The 20,476-nt window shown below is 40.7% G+C and overlaps 1 protein-coding gene across 1 annotated transcript in view; it reads right to left on the bottom strand.

The window, feature by feature from the left end:
- LOC127367223 (A disintegrin and metalloproteinase with thrombospondin motifs 16) overlaps nucleotides 1-20,476 on the bottom strand; it is a 51,535-nt gene that overhangs the window by 13,109 nt on the left and 17,950 nt on the right. Inside the window, exons 6-18 of the mRNA XM_051406903.1 lie at nucleotides 18,472-18,555; nucleotides 16,800-16,959; nucleotides 14,938-15,043; nucleotides 14,407-14,544; nucleotides 11,469-11,622; nucleotides 8,837-8,932; nucleotides 5,698-5,846; nucleotides 4,137-4,309; nucleotides 3,858-3,988; nucleotides 3,511-3,634; nucleotides 3,015-3,259; nucleotides 2,758-2,893; nucleotides 1,645-1,771 (exon numbers count right to left, since the gene is read on the bottom strand). Of these exons, the coding sequence (XP_051262863.1) occupies nucleotides 1,645-1,771; nucleotides 2,758-2,893; nucleotides 3,015-3,259; nucleotides 3,511-3,634; nucleotides 3,858-3,988; nucleotides 4,137-4,309; nucleotides 5,698-5,846; nucleotides 8,837-8,932; nucleotides 11,469-11,622; nucleotides 14,407-14,544; nucleotides 14,938-15,043; nucleotides 16,800-16,959; nucleotides 18,472-18,555 (1,823 nt within the window). The remainder of the gene's footprint in view (nucleotides 1-1,644; nucleotides 1,772-2,757; nucleotides 2,894-3,014; nucleotides 3,260-3,510; nucleotides 3,635-3,857; nucleotides 3,989-4,136; nucleotides 4,310-5,697; nucleotides 5,847-8,836; nucleotides 8,933-11,468; nucleotides 11,623-14,406; nucleotides 14,545-14,937; nucleotides 15,044-16,799; nucleotides 16,960-18,471; nucleotides 18,556-20,476) is intronic.

Raw genomic sequence — 20,476 nt, 5'->3', positions numbered from 1 at the left:
TGAAACCACAGAACCATTAGTGGGTCTCTCTCCCACTCTCTTTCTGCCTGGTATCGTCATACATCATAGAAAATTAGTTAGTGCCAATCTAAGTGACAGCAGTGACATTATACAACTTCGAGAAAAGCCCTCTTGGCCACAGCAACCTGGAAGTGAATCTCAAAGTATGATAACATAGATTGTGGTTCCCAATTGCAAATTAATCTTGAGCTTGGTTCTGGTGCACACTTGTGGAAAAAACCTTTGTCTGAGAATCACCAGGGTTTTGATGAACCAACATGCCTCATCAATTAAGCTGGCAATGTATTTCGCATTGAGCAGAGTTTCTTATACTACGCAACAAGTGATGTCTCTAGTGGGTCTTGATAGGACTGGAGAACTAGCACTCTGTTCTGAGCTTGGGTCCCACAGTGATGCTACATGTGAAAAGGTTTACAAGGCCTTGGCCTGCTGTATTAAACAAACACAGAAGCTAACCATTCCTGACAGATGTTGAGGTATCATGCTGAACTGGACACGAACAGAATATCCAGTGGAACTTCCCCTTCTTCCCAATGTCTTGCACGCATGTTTTGGCCAAAATGCAAGTTATTTTTCATTACTTGAGAGGAAAATTTCATCATTGTAGAACAGGTGCTTTACTGGGCTGGGAAAGGGTGGAGAATACAGTCGGTGCTGCCTGACACCCTTCATTTGCATCATTATGAGGAGATAGTGTGGGAATTCGGAAGAGTTGACTCAACCAATAAACAGCTCTTTCTGACACTGCATGTCTAGAACTTACAGAACAGATGTGTAGGTGTTGTGGACCAGTAACACATGGCAGTCAGGAGGAGGAGTGAGGGAGGAGGAAGGTGAAAATGACAAAAGGTCAGAAGAGTAAAGCAGAGTAAAGGATATTAAGACAAAGTAGAGAGAATACTTATTATGCTGTCCATAATACAATCTCCTCACTGGTCACATGGTGAGCTCAAATAACTACATCAACCTATTTGGCTGGTGGCCACTACAGCTGCCTCCTGAAGTTCCAAACATGAACATGCATGTACAGAATGCTGAGCTGTTACGGCCAACGATGTCACATACCCTCCAGGGAACACCAAATTAACAACTGAATAATTGACATACCATGACATACCTCAAGAAGTCTAGAAGGGCCAAATATTCCATCTTTTTCCATCCAAAAGTGTGTATCAAGAAAATATGAGGAAATGTCTATGAGAATAATTTTTGAACAATGTCCAGACTGTGAGCCAGTTAAGTGCAGATTTTATGAGATCATTCACAAATGTTGAAGCCACAAATGATCACTGACATCATTAAGGTTTGAGTTGAATGAGTCGTGATATTTAAATCACAGAAACTCTAACTGCTCTGTGAGGCTTTGGCACAGCTAAATGCTAAACGCTAATGTTAGCATAAACCAAAGGACTGCACAAATGCACCAAATGATGACACTAATGAAATGTCAGGGGATCATCAAAGTGATTTATCCTGAGGGGAATGTGAATGTCTATACCAAATTCTATGGCAATCAATACAATAGCTGTTGAAACATTTCACCAAAAATATTTTTGCTAGCAAGACTATATACAGATATTATTATATTTATATATATTATATATAAAGAGCAGAGGGACTGACCTGGCAGGACAGGGTTGGGTGTTGCAGGGCATCAGTCCAGTAGCTGGTCTTGATCTGGGATTGCAGTAGGATGTATTCACCTGCACTCTCAAGTCTTTGTAGCACGCTGACTTGGTGTTCATCTGACCTGCATGGGTTATATATTCAGGCAAATCATTTGAAAGCAACATGTTATTGGTTGCACACTGTTGTTTGATTCATGTGAAACTGGAATCCCAGATTCACAGATCCCCTGGTTGGTATTTGGCCTTAGGCATGGTCAATCTGCACATCTTAACTTATACAGGTCGGTTAGTCAGTCACACTCTTTAATAAAGCAAATGACCCCCAACTCATCATGGCCTACAATCAGGACACAAAGAGGTGGAGGTGGTTAGGGTGGACCGCAACAGACCAGGGTGGGGAACTTTAACCTCCGGTGTCAATCAATAGGAACTCTACACTGGGGGCTTTGTTCACACTCATGAAGGCAAGCAAGTGCACACACACACACACACGCACACACACACTCTCATGCACACATATGCACCTTTGTCCATTGACCGCCAGCCTCAACTCACCATCCCAGGGTCTGCCCAGGTCATTACAACAATCTTTTGCATGTGTGTGTGCTCGTTTAATACTAGGCCACCGGTCAAAGCCATGCATGTGTTTGCTTGCTTAAGCGGATCTGTTTGTTGTGTGTGTGTGTGTGTGTGTGTGTGTGTGTGTGTGTGTAATTGCAGGTCTCTAGTCGAACAAGAGGAGGTCCCACCAGTCCCAAACAAGAGCTACTAATGTCCCCTCAGTAATGATGGGAACGCTCCTCTCTCCATTTACCTGCAGCTAAAGGACTTATTATAGATCAGAGAGGTCAGACTGAGCTTTAGATGCTGGCCCAGATTGAAGATCTAAAGGTAATCTGTCCTTTTTCTTCAACACAGTGGACTTTGAAATAATCTTAGTATTCTACCTAAAAATTAAAGTCATTTCTTTAACGAACTGAAGAACAGCTAACTGCACAACAGATTTGATGTGACAACAAAAGATGAAAAGGACTAAACTACACTTTGAACACATTTCGATTTTGAAGGAATATGCTAAGTATTTTTTGTCATTCATTTTTATACATACCTCCAGCACACGTTGCTGAACACTGGGCGCGTATGATGGCCCATGTATAATTGTGTTTGATGTGATTCCTCTTCTCATCAGCTTTCTTCAGAGTGTATTCCCAGCGTACACCTGGGTTCCAGCCCTGCAACAATATCTACAGGAGAAAGAATGTGCTAAGAACGATGAGATGAAGGACAACGTATAATATATAATCAAGGGAAGTAAAGAAAGTGAGTAACAATGGAATTAAAGAAGGGAAATGGAAGATCCCTTACCTCAATGACCAGTGTCTCATTGGTTGGGCCAGTTGATATGAGGCTCTCTGGTCTGTTGTAAGGTCTCTTGTACTCAAAAATGGCTCCAGCGATGGGGTGTCTGCCTGGCCAGTCCACCGTCCAGTGTCCATTCAGGTAGTAGCGTCTCTTGGTGTCCCTGACAGCCAGGTAGGAGCTGGACGTGTTCAGTTCCATCACACGGATACTCCGAGCCCCTGCTGGGATGGTTACCACCCCATAGTACTCTGAGAAAGAGTACAAAACTTTAAACAAGCAGTAAAAAAGCTGCACAAAAATCAGTCCTAACTAAACTGATTAAACAAAACAGAATTAAAAGAACTAAGCCACACACTTGTACCTATGTATGAGCTATAAAATGATTAAATTATGTTTAAAAAAACTTTCAGTATAGGGGATAAAGAAACAAATCTTTTGAAATGCCTTAAATAAAACCGCGAAAAACCAATGAACTCAACATGTAACTACTCTGACTTACGGTTAGTGTAATGCTGCTTGGTGTACTGTCCTTTATAGATCTTGCAGGTGGAGTTATCTCCTTTACACACCCCGCAAGCATCAGGCACAGCTGTAGAGCCCAAAACACGGTCACAGCCCACTCTCTATGGGAGAAAAGTAGTTGTGAAAACAGTACAGCAAGGGTGTCTATTGACGTTCTCTACTGCTAAATCCATTCTCAAAATGTATAGCTCAACTCCAACTTCAAGACTTCACATACGATATCATCTTCAAAAAAATCTGGGGCTAACTCAGAATGCTTTGATATCATGCTTCAATCACTGTCTCAAAGTTACTGTCTCATTGCCTGACATTTAAAAGTATTACCTCACACAGTCCGTCAATACAGACATTAGAACTGTCCTGTGAGCAGAGTGTCCCATCCTTAACTTTGCTGGCCAGGGCAAAGAAAAAATCGTAGCCTTCAGCAAAGCAGTACAGCTTACATACATCTTGATCTGGGAGGAAAGAAAATAACCAAAGGGGCAAAATGTTAACTACCATGACAAGGCTCGTTGGTATTAGCCTCCCCCAGAATTTGTCTTTAATCATTTCAAATCTTTCTTCCTGAGTCATTTTTGAAAATTAATGGAACAATTGTCTCACCATCCACTCTGGTGTATGGCCTCCAGGTGTAGTACCATCCTCTGAATTGTTTGCTGTTGAACTCAGCACACTGCTGCGCTCTGTAGTCAATGGTGTTGAGGGGACAATCTTCAGTGTTACAAAGTTTGTATGACCTGGAAGAGCCCTCACAGAACTTCCCTCCAAATGCAGGTCTGCAGAGAAGGATTGAGAAATATGTCATCAAAACAAATCTTATTCAGTATTTCAGTAGAAGTATTATCAGTCCCAGTGCAACACAAGCGTCCTGCTCACTGTTTAAGTGAGGCTTGCACACGAACTGATGTCAGTCAACATATCGTTAGCCCTGCCTGCTCTGCATGAACAACACTGACTGTCACACTTGGTTGTAACCCCTCGTTGCGTTGTTATAGTGATCCCAGCAACATCTGTGTCACTTTTGGTTGTATCCCAGTCTTTCTAATGTGAAATGAGGCTGTACAGAGTTAACTAAGAAGCTGCCTGTGTTATTCGTTGGATATTCTGTGAACTATTCACATTCAGGGTGTTCAGTCTTGAGCCCTGTGCAGTCGGAAAGGTTAGTATGCGTTATCAATTTTAGGAGGTAGGTAGGAAAAGAAGAAAAATAGTTTACAGCCTGGCACTGAAAGGGTGTGTGTTGTGTGTGTGGGTGATTATCTGTGATGTTTACAGGTGAAGAAATACTGAGGAAGACACTTTTGTTGCATTTGATATGATAGAGCAAAAAAAGTGTTGAATTACCAATAACATTGAATTTCATTGTCTTTGTACTGGCATGGTTTGGCATATGTGAGTATGCTTGCCTGTATATTTGGCTGTGTGTGAGTGTACCTTTGTAAAGGCTTCTCCATTCACAGGTGTATATCCTCGGGCAATATTCCCTAAAATCCCTTCCACAGGACAATTGCACCTTCTATAACCCCTCCAATCACATTGTCACCTATCTTTCTCTCACTCTCAGATTATCTCTCTACCTATCTCTACATTTCATCTTTCCTTTTTTAAATCCCTCTCTCTGTCTTTTCTCTGAACCCCCCTTTCCCTCCCCCTTCCTCTCTTCCACCCCCTTGCCTGTCTTTGTCTTCCTTACCTACCACCACCATCATTCCTCCTCCCTCTCTTTCTCCTTCTCCTCAACACCCTCTGTCTAATTTAGCTCGCCACTTGTCAGGAACTTGGCATAGCATGATAAAAAGGAGGCCCCAGCATTTGGGATAGGCCCCCCTTACTGACTGGCAGTACAAATAATCCTGAGTGACTGATGAGCAGGGGACTAAGTGAGCAGATAAGTGATGAAGCGACAGACCCATGTGAGTGATCTTCACTATTTTAATCACGTGTCTTTATATACTCTTGGCCTTGAGTCAAGCAATTGGAAACAGTACAGACCCTCTCCATACCAAAGCATCGTCAGTTGATAAATCTTTAGTAAATCTTCTATATTAACTAATTAAAACAGTTTACTGGCCTACATTCTATGCTGTTCTCACCTTTGCTAGTGTGCACTGCTGTATGGGATTGTTATTATTTGTATCTCATGCAGTCTATGGTACATCTCTACCTGGGGTTGTTGCACTGCCTCTCTCGATAGGTGACACCGCTCTCACAGCTTCGCGAGCAGGCAGACCAGGACGACCACTCTGACCACTGGCCATGCTGGGGCCTCGGGCCCTCGTCGCCCTGTTTCACACACTGGCCCCTACGACACCACTGGAGAAGGAGAGAGAAGAGGGATTATAAGTGGGACAGAGGGAGGAAGAAGAAGGGAAGCGCACACAAGCAAAGAATCATAAAAGTGTCAAAAACATACAGACTTTCCAACGGATCCTGCCCTTTATCTTCTTTATGATGACTGTCTGTCAAACTATAGAAGAATTCTTTAAGATATAGCTTTCAGGTTTAACTGCTGTCAAAAAGGTTGTGGTCTATTTCTGGTTACAAACTAAAATCTATCAGTGAAACTCCAGTTGTGCTGCTTCTTGGACAGTTTCTACTCTGAGCTGTCATCAGCTAGAATTAACAGAGCTAAGCCAAACACAACTGAAATGTGGAAAAACTGTCTCATACCTGACAGGGATATTCTCCAAGTGGAATAATAGACTTACCATTGTTTTGCACATAGTTGCATTTCATGTTGCCCTATACTGTATTTAACCTTGTTTTCTTTTCAAAAGAAGTAAAAGTAAAATGTTTAACTACAAAAACAGGTTGAAATAATGTTGCCAACAATTCACAAATCGATACACTAGTACATGGTTCTTCACTGCTGAAAAACATCTTTTTAATCAATTTTTGTTATTACTGAGGTAATGTGTTTCCAGTGCAGCTCATCTGTATGGGTGGGGTATCAGCCTTTTGTGATTTGTTTATTAGTTGGTGCCTATTTGGTGTCTAACTTTTTTAACTGGCAGATTTTTAATACATTTTCCATTGTTTTTCCAATGTTCTCCCAATTAAAAAGGCAAATTCCCCTTACAATCTGGTTGTTGCAAACTTTTACTCATGGCCTGGAGAGTGCAGAGAGTCATGTGCGCACATGAAATCACCAGCTGCTTGTTTTTACTCTACAGAAAGGAACTTCATTGGGGTTCACAGTTACCTCCTCATGATATTACCACCCATCTGCACAGCGGCCACCCTGACCAAGCGGCTTTCCATCCACACACATTGGCAAATATGTTCCATGAGGCAACAGGGCAAGGCAGAAGAGGAATATTAAACTATATGGCAAGTTATGTGAATACAGTTTGTCTGTAGCGTGTAAGAAGATGCTACAGGACACAAAGTTATTTCCTGTAAGCGCCTAAAAAAGGCTGAGTCATTAACCAATCACATGTTCCAAAAGGAGCAGTACTTCACTCAAAATCCCTAAATGCAATGTGAGAATATACTTTGTGAAATCTAGACTCACTTAAAGCAACATTATGTCACAAGCTGTTTCCTGGCACGGGCTTGAACTGGATTTGTACATGTCAAGATGACATCAGTCACAATATACTGTGCTTGCGTTGGAGTGATCTCAAGAACCCACACACACACACACACACACACACACACACACACACACACATACACACAAATACTCTGCAAGCACAACCCACCTATGCATTAATATCGATATGGGGGCATATATTCTTGTTCTTGTTCACTATGAGTTCATCCCACAAGCTCACACACCCACTCCTCCAACTAATCTCATGGTCCTTGACTAAGAACTAGAACAGCTGATTTCCCCTCAGTTTTCCCCCTGCGGCTGAGTGCCACGGATTCCTAAGTGAGCCTGTCATTGTTTGTGTTCAGTTAATTGTCCCATGTAGGGAGAAGGCGGGATTAAACCATCAAGTTCAATATATTGAGACGCAAATGTCGAAGAGGGGCTGTCAGGGGAGTGAGGGTAAGAGAGAGCGAGCCTTGGGGGAGAGTCATCTTTAAAGAAGTAAGGAAACAAAGAATAAATAAAGAACACAGATTGCTTTTTGGCCCGGACCCCAATGGCATATTTTTGCCACGTCAGCAGCAAACCAATTGCAGCTGCTCCCTGAGGTAAAATAATAGAGGGAGAGTGTGGTACCTCTATCAGAAAGAGAGATTTTATTGACACTGCACTCAAATGAACCCAGATCTAAAACATAGTAAAGTCAATCCAAACTCTTTGCTTACAAGTTAATTTATTGGTCTGTGCTGGGACACACTGGTGTGTAAAAAGACGCCATTAAACGTTCAGTGTCACTCAGTTGAAGGCCTTTTGTCTTCAAATGGCCAACCTGAGGTGGAGAATCAGTACTGTTTAATGCTAAAACACTCAATAAATGTTACTTTTATAATAGTATCTCCCTCAATTTAGCCTGTCGACCTTATAAAACACTCTCTGTCTAGTGCAATGTACGCACTCAGAGGTCTGTGGTATCCCTTGGAGGAGGAATCTATGCATGCGACTGTGTGTGAGACATCTCTTTACCCCTGTTATACTAAATGTCACACAGTTGATAATACTAAGCAGCACACTGAAAACATTCACTTATTTCAATGGTCTTTTAATACTGCTTAATCTATTAATACTGTGCAGGGAGTCTAAGAGCTGTCAATTCCAATGTTCTTGTTTGTATTCTGTTCTGTTCGAGGGCATATTTCCACCAAAACTGCAAATATATGTTTGTGAGAGGCTCATGTTTGGTGCCATTCATTTGTGGATTTATTTGGAAAGATGTTGCTATGAAGCAGTATTCTAGCAACAGTCAAGTAGAAAAAAAACCCAAAACACATGGTGTCCTCATTTGACAAAACAACACAAAGTTTCCTTAAAGGCTTATCAACTGCAAAGTCTGTTGGCCCCCTCAGCTAAAATGGAACAAAGATTGTATTACTGATGATATGATTAAAGTGTAACTCTGCCTCCTGAATGGATGGCATTTTTTAAAAACAAAAACATGATTAATGACAACCTGAAGAAAGAGGTGTCTAGCTGTGTGTCCCTACTAGCTGTTGGAAATGTCTTTCGTATGACCACTTGAATTGCCTCAAAGGCGATGGATAAAAAAGTTCAGGAGAGGGTTCCCATGCCAGTCATGTGTTGCCACTCTTGAAGTGACAAAGCTTGTGAGCATATCACCCACCCTCCTCCATCTCACACACACACACACACACACACACACACACACACACACACACACACACACACATGAAAACACGTGTTAAGTCACCATATCAGGGCCACAGGCAGAGCCTTCAGCAGCTGGCATGAACTTGGTCTCACACTTCCTCCCAACACGGTGGCACCACAGAGCCTTGCAGATATCCTGGAACAACACGAGAGAAAGGCAAAGGGTAAGCTACAAGGCACTGCAATGTTTTTGTGCTCCAAATATCCGAAGTGGGATGATCAGTATCCTATTCACAACAGCTGTAAACAAATGTAGCACTGGGAAGGAACATAAATTATGATAACATTGTTATTTTGCCACTAGAGAGCTATTAAAACATGTTGATGGAAACTTGTTGAAATCGAGATGGTCTGAATAATGATCTTCTGGCAAGCTATCAGTGTGCAGCAACCTTGTATCTCCAAAATATTTATGCTTCAGTAGCTAGGATAAAAACATTTTTGAAAAAAAGAAGAGAAATACATGCAACTTAGTCCAACTGCTACAAGACGTTATCCCACAGGCAATGCAATGCATCACTGATCATAAAATTCCCATTGTTTCTGCAGCAGAATGACAAAATAATTAAATGGAAAAAGCTGCATTTTCATACAGTACATCTCACAGTCAGACAAAAGTGAAACACAAACATTATAGAAACATCAAAGAGATAATGCTGTGCAATAACATGCTTTAAATGGGCACAATTGCCTTAACAAACCTACATGATGTTATGGCCGTGTTGTTCAGGAGTGGTATGAAATATTCAGATGGGAGCACCGGGTGGTTTCCCTACTCACATTGCCTGAGAAACATGGCCTGCTACTTTTTAACATGTCCACTCTATTACTATCTGAATGACTATATCACATTTTGACAACTCAGTGCAGATGCTGACAGGCACTGCGGCCTCAGCTTGTTGCTGCCAAGAGCCACCATGGAATTCATCCCAAGGCCTATTTGTCCAGCTGTTTTGCTTGCTCAGGCCTTTTGTAGCAGTAAAAATGGCAGATAGAGACGGAGAGATATGATAGACAGTGTGAGACAGACAGTTAAAGAGAGGAATAGGGGAAAACCATACCATATTTTGCGTTCTGCTGGGGTAACCCTGCTCTATCTAACCACATACACCATAGAGAGTATCATTTGGCTCCTCCAGTGGCACCTTATCTTGACAACGCCTGCCAAAAAGTTTCATGAAATATGAATTCATTACACAATAAATTGCACCGCTGAGGCCGATTTTTGTAGTGTTTTTTACGAGTAACAAGTGTCTGGAAAGACTGAGCATGCTGGCTGCTTAGAGATTTTTTGGGTCCTATGCACCTTGCTGCTACCAGGTGCATGAGCAAAGACTGTGTAAGACCAAAACCAAAACCATGAGGGAGCAACTCTCAAATATCTTATAGCTAAATAACACATGGCTGCTTTGATGTTTCGATGAATCTAAGAATACCATGTGCTGATATTCAAATCCAGCTAATAATCTCTGTGGTGTTCTGAAGCCTCTTTCCCAACAGTGTTTTTCCATGTTGGTCTTCAATAAAGCAGAAAATCTCAAAAGTAATCTTGAAGAAGAGGAAGAATCTTGTTGGTTTGCTGCCAGTCATGTTTCATGTATTAAGAAACATTAAATCTGTATCCCATCTGAAGTGTTGATGCTTTTAAACAGTGACAACTAATAATGTCTGCCACATTCACAGTGCATGAAAAACATGACTGTGTGGAACAAGGTTGTTTTCCCATTGCAGTCTTGCATATTCATGCACAATGGAAATCCCACAAAACTTGACCTGCGTGTCCCTTTCAGCTGTAACAGAAACAGGGCTGGTTGAGGCAATGTTAAAATACATAAATAAATTGTATAAGAAAGTGGAGTACACAATAAATACCTGGGTGGCAGACTGGTCCATTTGATCACAATCAATGGCAACCCAAACACACGATTGATTAAATGATTAAATTTAAAAACATGCCCAGTTGGTAATAAAGTTAACAGACTTCACTATACTTTATATTATTTTATACATATGAGAGAAAAGGAACCAATGTCTCAAGAAAAACAAATAACTGTCCATTGACCCCTTTCTTTGGAAGGGCAGGTACATCTTCAGGTTAGGAGGGCTACTATATGTGGACCCATGAAGATCTCTAATCCAGTTGCAAACACACCAATTATTTGAAACACCTTTACTGTGCCATTAAACATTGATGTAATCTAAACTCTATCTGGACTCCAGCAGGGTATCTCAAACAGTAACATCAGCAGTAATGAGACAATGGGACAGCAACACGAAGAGATTCCCATTGGCAACACTCCAGTGTATATTTAGTCATCCATCCCACTGAGTATTTCATGGGCAAGCATTATAGCTCTCACTGTTTATTTTGTGTGTGTGTGTGAGAAAGAGAGAATACAGCATACATGCATGAGTGTGTGTATGCACATGAGAGTATGCAACCATAATCAGTTTCTCTTTTCCTTCCTTTTTCCTTTATTCTTCTTTTTTTCCTCTACCTCATTCCTCCCATCCCACTCTCAGTTTCTTTCTCTGTTTTTCCTAAGACACAATTGCCACCAGATTGTTTTAAACCAATTAAGCACTCTTCGAGTGGGTATGCTGAGAAAACCCCAGAGAGAATTATAACATGGCATGGGATTTTTAAACTCATTTAAAAAAATCAGTTTTACCTTCTTAAAGTCGAGGGTGCAGAGTTTGGCCTTCTCCCCAAATTGCCATTTACACTGTGTGTCTGCATCATACAGCTCGCCCGGCAGCTTCTCAGGGTACCGATACTCCTTGACTGCTCTGGGTTCATCTGATAAGCACAGAGCCTGGGCGGAACTGGAGGAGAGGCGAGGAGAATAAAAGAGGAAGTAATTTAAAAGTAGGTAAAGTACCGGAAGAATAAAGAGATGAAGAGTAGTGGGACAAGATGAGCAGAGCAGCAATAAGAGGGTCAGTGGAGGACAGGAGAAGAAAGGGAAGAGAGCAGAATTAATCATTGATCTTTAAACAACATGATATACAACATGTATGCACACACCAGGAAGAATAGCTGCTGCAATGCTGTACTAATGGGGATCCTAATAAACATACCAGTGCCATGCTTTATAAATGTAAGGTAGCTGGTATGTCAGGTTCCATGCTGTGAGCTATCAGTCCACGGTTCCATGGTTTCCCACTTTGGAGAGTACCGCAATGTAAGTGTTGCTATGGAGACATAACAAGTTGCCAAACTCAAACCCTGAGAGTAATGGTTTTAAAGCATCAGACACTCAATTATAACCGACATAAAAAACCTTGCTCCTATCGCTCATATACTAACACCAGCGGGGGGTTTCCAATGTTAACTGATATCACTGGTTACTATACTGAGATGTTTTACAGTGTACACTGCAGTCAGGGGAATATAATACAAGAATATGGTGGAAAGAGCATGAAAAGGCAAAATATGTTGGAAGGGTTTATCGTGCTAGCTAGTGAGTGGTCCTGATTGCTTTAGCAGAGTGTATGTGTGTCTGTATGTGTGTGTGAGATCTTCTATTGCTTTATGAGTCCTATGTGTCTACAGAGAACAATGGCTGTTCTGCAAGTGTAATATTCTGATATTCTACATTATTCACATAATAAGGTTTCTGAAAAATACATTACATTTACAGCGTACACGCCACTAAGTGTATGGGTCGGCATGCACACACACAGGCAGTCACTGACACATACATTTTTAAGCCCAGTGTAACTCATTTGCAGGATCTTAGAGTTTTTGTATTCACTGATTTTTTATTTTTTTTATTCAAGAAGCTTAGGGGGGAATGTTTTCCCCCAAATTGGACCTGTAAGCACTGTACGCCACGAGATTACCATCAGCTGAGGTTAAAAATAAATAAGTAAAAAAATTAAAAAGCACCCATTCTTTTCTAGGATTCCCTGCAGATCTCCTGACTTATCTCTCTCTGACAAAAACTGCTAGGAATTGTATGTTCACCATGGTTTGTTGGTCACATACAAAGACAACAAAATTGTATAATAATCCTTACAATCCCACTCTAAAATAAACTAAGCTAACCTGCTGCTGGCTCCACATGCATATTTTATAGACTCGGGAGTGGTTTTGATCTTTTCATCTGACTCTCAACAAGAAGGTGACTAAGCGTATTCAAGAGCTTCTACAAGGGACACAGAGATGTCTCCTCAGAATTTGGTTATAAGCAGAAATGGGACCTCAAGAAGATCTTGTAATTTTCCTGTATGACTTTCTGATTTTAAAGGAGATTTTGCTTCCCCTGCCATGAAAGTTGTCCATCCATTTTAGGCATGACAAAGCTCTCAGATAATGCATCTGACTATACATACAGTGCTGGCACAGACCTTTCTGTCATAGCTGACTGCGGAGAGGCAGATTTAGAGTGAGCGTGATTTAAGGTCTGTTGGCTGACACAACACTCCCCTCCAAAGTAGATGAAGGTAGAGACATTTAGGCATCTCAGTTAACTCAACGAGACACATTTAGCCAAAAACATTTAAATATCATAACATTCTGTTGATTGCAATTAGGAAAACGTACAGCATTTCAGCATTTTTATCATTCAGTGATTATACAGGAAGACGACCTCTGGTTCTCTTAGTGGTGCAGAGATCCCCTCCACGTGGCCTCAGGGGGTGATGGGAGTTTAATATAAGGCTGACAGGCCTAACAAGGGTGAGGTCACCCCAGCTCTAATAACTCAGCGAGGAAATACACTGTCTGTCTCCACCACTCTGAGAGGGGAGACCTGACAGTTCAGTTAACACACTGGTAAATTTAGTGTAGGGTACTGGCACTGCGTTATCTGGTTTCAAGCACACACACAAGCACAGACACATAGAAACACCGCCAGACACATGGACGCTATGTCTGTGATGCTTGTTTTCCTCGCTTGGATGAGCAGGCTGTCTGCATGAAAATGAAGTTATTGCAAAAACATACACACACACACAACTTTCTCCCTCGTGCATGTTCACTCACATGTCCCCTGACACATAACACATGCAGTATGCAGTCTGTAAAACAACAGCAGCGCCGCCACCAGATATCACTTAGTTGCTATGTCAGCTTTATATTTCAGCCTCGCACACACATATATACAGGAGGTCTGTTTGTCCTTTCTTTTGCAGTTTAGGCGAGCTCAGTAATAGTTAAAACATAAGAGCAGTTTTTCACTTGGCACTCTTTAGATCAGAGCAGCATTTGTCACTGATATATTTGCTGCTGACATATTTTTCTACAACACATGTTCATCTATCAGTAACACATGCTGCATAATATAAACACAATGCATGTTAAGAGTGGCTATTGCCAGGGCGACTGTGTCTCTGCTTTAATAATTCTATTTTATAAACTGATACACTGCTTTACGTCTTTGTTGCATGGGCACTTAACAAAAGCTGGCAATGGGTTTTGCTCATTACTCAAAAATATGCCATATGGATGCGACATAGCTCTTATGTTCTGAACACTTAATAAGACTCAACAAGCAGTGATACCCATAAATGTCATTATCAACAATAAGTGCTTCTTAAATCAAAGCTTTTACCATTGTTCACCACAACAAAAGCATAGCGCTAGCAGAAAATATGGCTGCTTACTTGAGGAAGCGACTGAGGTACTGGCGGCTGCAGGCAGACCAGGAGAAGATACCATTGTGACCGGCTAATGTGGGAGACATGATGTTGCCCTCTGACTTTTTGCAAACGTTCCCTTCACCATCATGGACCATTCCAAAACTGGGGAAGGAAAAAAAGGTACCATGAAAAATGTTTGTAGCAAGGGTGAGCAAGCAGAAACCACAACATTGCATTATGGGTACCTAAATGATTAAATAATCAGCTTGTGACTTTTTGCACATGGAGATAAGAAAATGCTTGAAAACATCCTTTGTGGTCTATAATCATCTGGGAGAATGCAGCATTTGTTATTCTACTGGATTATTTATAATGGCACCAACTAACATTCTTAGACACATACTTATTTGTAGGGTATTTTATGCCTTTAACATGGGGAGTGATAGAGAATGACATGCACAAAGGGACCAAATGTGAAACAGAGATGTTGTGGTTCATGGTCGAGACTTCTTTTTTTGGTCATCATGCGATCATGAGAGGGATGGAAACCCTTACTTGTGTCCGGATTCATGGGCGATGGTGAATGCCAGACCCAGGCCTGTGTCCTCATTAATGGTACAACTCCGGTACTTGCTGCACATCCCACTAATTGGAGCAAAACCTGCAAAAGCAGTGGTACAATTTTACAAATCTTACATCATAAATAAATTATTAGATCAACTCAGTCAGTTCCAACAGAAATATATTTACTATCTGTGTGCAAAAAGGATTCTCTCAGATGGAAAGCAGAAAACTCACCATAGTTTGAGCTAGTTGTGGACTGCATGCATAAGAAATAACAACCGCACCATAACTGGGTTAAACCCTCTCCATATGTTAAAATATGGGATTCTGTGGGAACATTCCTAGATACCCCTGCTACCTTTCACTTCCCTTTAAAACATTCTTCCTCTGTCTTCACTTCTTTCTCATATCTCTCATTCTCTATTAAACTCCCTTTTACAATTCAGCTCCCTCCATGCCTCTCTCCTCACACACACATACACACAGCACCCCTGGCTCTGAATAAAAAAAGATAATACCCACAGGGGCCTCCCTTAATGTTTTTGTCTCAGTGTCTCAGGGAGAATTTAACCTTGTGTTTTGTTATTTTATTGCTCTAAGTCATTCGCCACAGAGTGCAAAACCCCTACAGTAATGTTCTCATGTACATAACTAATGTGTATAATGTATTGATATTAAACATAAGCAGGGAGATTGACTGTGAGAACTACCATTTAATTCCTTTTTTGTGTCAGCAAAGAGGTAGATCATTGATATTATACACTGGTTTTGAAATATGGAGGAAAACATTGCGGTATAGGGCTGTAACAGTAATGCAAATAAACTGTGTTATATATTGACTGGTAGCACTAATGGTCATTTTGCCTTGCACCTTTGGGAATTAGTCTGAACTCTTTCTTGACTGCACACACACACACACACACACACACACACACACACACACACACACACACACACACAGACAGACCTTTGAACTCGGCTTTCATAGCAACGATTAGGGCTAATGCTGGCCTCAACACTTTGAAGTCAAAACTGGAGTCTGGGGTTTGAAGATAGTGTGTGTTTGTTCATACATGTGTGTGTGTGTGTGTGTGTGTGTGTGTGTGTGTGTGTGTGTGTGTGTGCCTGAGTGTGCATCACTCTGTGTGTTTCTCTGGGTTTTTTCTCACAGTGCGGAAGACAACAATGTGTTGGCACGGTCATTACCACAAACAAGCTGTTGTTAGTTTGTTAGATGGTGTGCACTCATGATGACTGAGTGTGTGTGTGTGTGTTTAAAGTAGATGAACTTGGTCTGTACTTTTTTGAATGTTCTGTGATTTGAATGAAGACTCAATTGGCATGTTTCATTTTCTAAACTAATAGCCTAAATTCCTGTGTTGCATCAGCAATAATGTGTGTTATGTTTTATAGATCTATATATATGTGTGTGTATATATATATATATATATATATATATATATATACATATATATATATGTTTCAGATTTGCCCTAATGCTTCTTTATACTTATTACAATAATTATTTTTCTTTGTATCTGCTGTTGAACTATTTTTCCACATTACTATATACAGTGTGTGATACTGGGGGGGTTGAAAGGATCTGCACCAAACCAGATTTTTTCAACATCTGGTTTGGCTGATGTGACCCACAGTCACACATTGTGTGACAGAAGACAGGGAAACCTTCCCAGAGAAATACAGACAGCGAAAGAGAATTACATATTTCTATCAAGACCAAGAAACAAAGAGTGTTTCCTCTTGTTCTTGCATTTTCTTGGGATCCTCTATCTAAATTACACTTTGAGGCAATTTGTAACTGCAGAATCAACTTCTCAATGTAAAAGACGTACCAAGAGTGTCACAGGGTTCGTTCTTCCAAGAGCAGATGTCGAGTCCTGTGAGGAGGATGGCATGGTCGTGGTGTCGGCCCTCTCTGCCTCCCAGGGTAGACTGCCAGTGGCAGAAGCTGTTCAGTGTGTGGTCGGCATGGTGGTTGATCACCAAGCCATCCTGTGAGATAAAGCAGATAAAAGGAGGCAGACAGAGACAAATTAGGACTGTATTGAAGGAAGCTGTGAGCACATTTTTATGAATTTCAATTGTAATATTGTCAGTCAGATTAAATGACATTACCATCCCCCTTCCCTCGGCTTAGAAAAATATCAATAAAAACACCTCATAACTGGATAGAATGATAAAAGGCAATGTATTACATGTATTAGGCCATGGCAACGGCTGCATGTACATATAGCCCCTTCAAACTGTATTCAAACAAAAAGGTTTTTTTTAATCTGTATGTTTTTTATCGGCTTTGTTGCTGAGAACATCATTGAATGATGTCTGATGGGGTTTGATTTTAAAGGGCTGAACCAAAATTTAGATATTCCATGTTCAGATGCTGCATTTACATCGATGCTGCTTGGTGCTCAAACGCAGTCAAACTGGATGGATTTCTGGTTTCTTTTTATGTGAAGATGAAACCATATTATCATCACTTTCTTGTTGCTTCTGTTTACATTCAACCAGGCGCAAATTCAAAAGATGCATTGCAATTATTTCCTAGGTGTGTACATCTAAGGGTATATATATATATATATATATATATAAATAATTGCATATTAAGTTAATTTTATTAAATTTATTTTTTATGTTATGCATTTTTTTATGTGTGTAGAATGAAGGAACTACAAAGTTTCAAATCATGATACAACCTTATGTTGTATACTGATAAATAGATGTCCTTGATTCCTTGATTGCTAGATCCTTGCTTGTTGTTTACAATTAATTACCAAGCTCTTTAGACATATATATATACATATATGTTAGAGGCAACATGAAGATGTTAAGAGCGGACACTGATAAAATAAGTGTTTCTGCTAGAAGGACAAACATCTCAGACATTTTTGCCATTTTTGACATTCCTCTTGCTGATAATTGCCTCTTAAGGAAGACTGAAATCTATTAACATCGCAGGTGGATGGAAACCAGAATCCGTTCTCCTCGGCCTGCTTGACTTTTCCTCTGACAGTACCCCACCTGTTTTCTCTCTGCTTCATGTCCCTCTCTCTCTTTTTTTCTTGTACTCGAGCTGTCCCTCCATCTCCTGCACCGTATGAGAATTTCCCTCCCCAAATCTGGCAAAGATCCAAGTAAATGTATCCCCTATAATTAAGCACTGTAAAAATCCTTAGTAGTTAGGACTACCCCGGGAAAATATCTGAAAGACCTAAGAGAGGACCTTCAGGCATGGAAACAAATAAACAAACAAATGATCTGGGTTTTTTTTTTTTTTTTTTGCAGCTTTTTGTGTTTCGTGTCTGAAGCCCCATGACGTGTACAGCTAACACAGAAGGACATACACAGTTACTGGTGTATGTATGAATACAAAGCCCTTTATGTGTGACATTTTTAACCCCACAAACCCATTTTAAAATGCAGCCATCAATCACAGTGTTTGCTCTTTGAGAGGCTGGGTGTTTTTTGACATATTAGGGTTTTACCCCAACAGCTTGTGATGCTCACCTGCTCTTCATCCAGAAGCACAAGGCCCACTATCACGATGTTAATGTTCCCCCCTATCGTACCGTCTTTGAAGAGGCTAGAGACCTAGAAACAAACAGGTTATTACATATTACTAACCATACTACACAGTTCAGTGTAGTGTTCAGTTAGTTATAATGGTAACATTTTCTCTAAAGTGAATTTTATCACAGTTAAAGCATAGGCTCACATTTTTTCAAATTATGTCACATCTTCCAAACTAAATAAATATTTTCCTTACTGTGTCAAAAAAACAACAACTCCCCATTACCCCCTTACAATGTAACAAATAATCACAGCGTCCAACCGGATTTCTTCCTTTATTTGATCTGAAGAACTCAGTAATTCTAACTACAATTATTATTTCTCTCTGTCTGAACGTAAATGTGAAACCATATTTTCATCAATGGGTCAAGCCTGCACTATAATAAAGGTCCAATGTGTAAGACTTAGTGGCATCCAGTGGTGTAGTTGCTGATTGCAACCCCCTTACCAAGAGCCAGTGTTTGGTTTGCCTCTTCTGGGCTGCTGTAGAAACATGGTGGTTCAACATGGCAGACTCCAAGGGAGGCCTTGCCTATATTCAGGTCATTAATGAAAACATACCTATGATTATGATATTCCATTTCTGCCTATAGAGCCATACTGGACCTTTAAGTGTTGATATCAATACTGTTGTACTTTTGATCCATAAATTCCTGCACCATGTAGACAGATACAATAGAGAGGTCTGTGCCAAATGTATCAGACAACACACCTTGACATTCTTGTAGAAATAACACACAAACCCCTTTTGATGGTATCGGTGAGGTATGACAGCCACAACTGCTGTTTCTAATTCAGCTTCTTGTACTCACAGGGATATCTGACCATCAATCATAACAGTTTGGGCTTTGAAAGTGGACTCCTCATCTTTTGCTCTTGTTCGCTCTCTGTCTTTCTCTCGGGCCCTGTGAATACCTCAGGTGCCACTCACTAAACCTTTTTTTCCCCCTTAAGGAACACTCTCATTCGTTCCTTATGTTCCTGATGTTTGGTCTTCCTCTACACTGACTCATGAGGAGGCACATGGCTGTGGTTTGTTACCGAATTCGAGCAAAATTCTGAGGTCAAAGAGGCAATCAAAACCACTTACTTAAACTAAGATCTCCTGGAACAGCAGTGTTTGACAGAGTTTCAGATTTGCACCATTCAACAGATACGGTGAATCACTGTGTTTTCACTGCCTCATAAAAAAACAATCACCAGTTTCCATAGAGCTTCAGTGTTTTGTGGTACATAATGTACAGTGTGTTTTTTAAAAGCAGTAATTACAAAAACATTTTGAAGTCTTTCCACTCTGCTACGAAGAAAACATAAATCTATGCAAATGCTGCAACGGCATATCAGATTTAATTTTCAACAAGTATTAAATAGTCGTTTTAAGACCCATGAGATCTGGCAGGTTGGGTATAGGGGGTTGGGTGTTTTCTTTGAAACTCCATACTTTATTTAGGTGACTCCTCTGAGGTGGGCTGTGACTGCTCCAACTTGGTTTCTACTAAAGGGAACTATGTTTTCAAAATAGACGGATTATCTTTGGATTTGTCAGTCAGTCATTAAGTAGCAAAACGAGCGTGATGGAATTTGCCTGCAGATCAGCTGAGAGGGATGGGGGGGACGCTGATCTCGCCTAGATATCAGTTTCATGTTTTCAGATGTGCTCTGTCTGATAGGACATGAATGAAAGACAGGGGTGTCAAGTCACTAAACCCTAAGCGATGGCAAACTTCAAATACATTTATATATGGCTTCCAAATTAATATTTGCTGATGTTTTCCCTTTACATGCTGAATAATGACAAAACATATACGTTTGAAGTCAGGCTAAAGTTTGGCAATTGTAGGCCTATAACACGCCAAAACTTCACTTGGGAGGAAAGCCACTGCTAGCTAACACAGCTTTGTAGTAGCCTACTGTTACATTGCGCAAGACTCACCTCTCTTAC

Source organism: Dicentrarchus labrax, unplaced genomic scaffold, assembly GCF_905237075.1.
Source record: "Dicentrarchus labrax unplaced genomic scaffold, dlabrax2021, whole genome shotgun sequence".
Taxonomy (NCBI): Eukaryota; Metazoa; Chordata; class Actinopteri; family Moronidae; genus Dicentrarchus; species Dicentrarchus labrax.
Note: the sequence above shows the minus strand (reverse complement) of the source record. Positions and strands in the feature narration are given on the sequence as shown.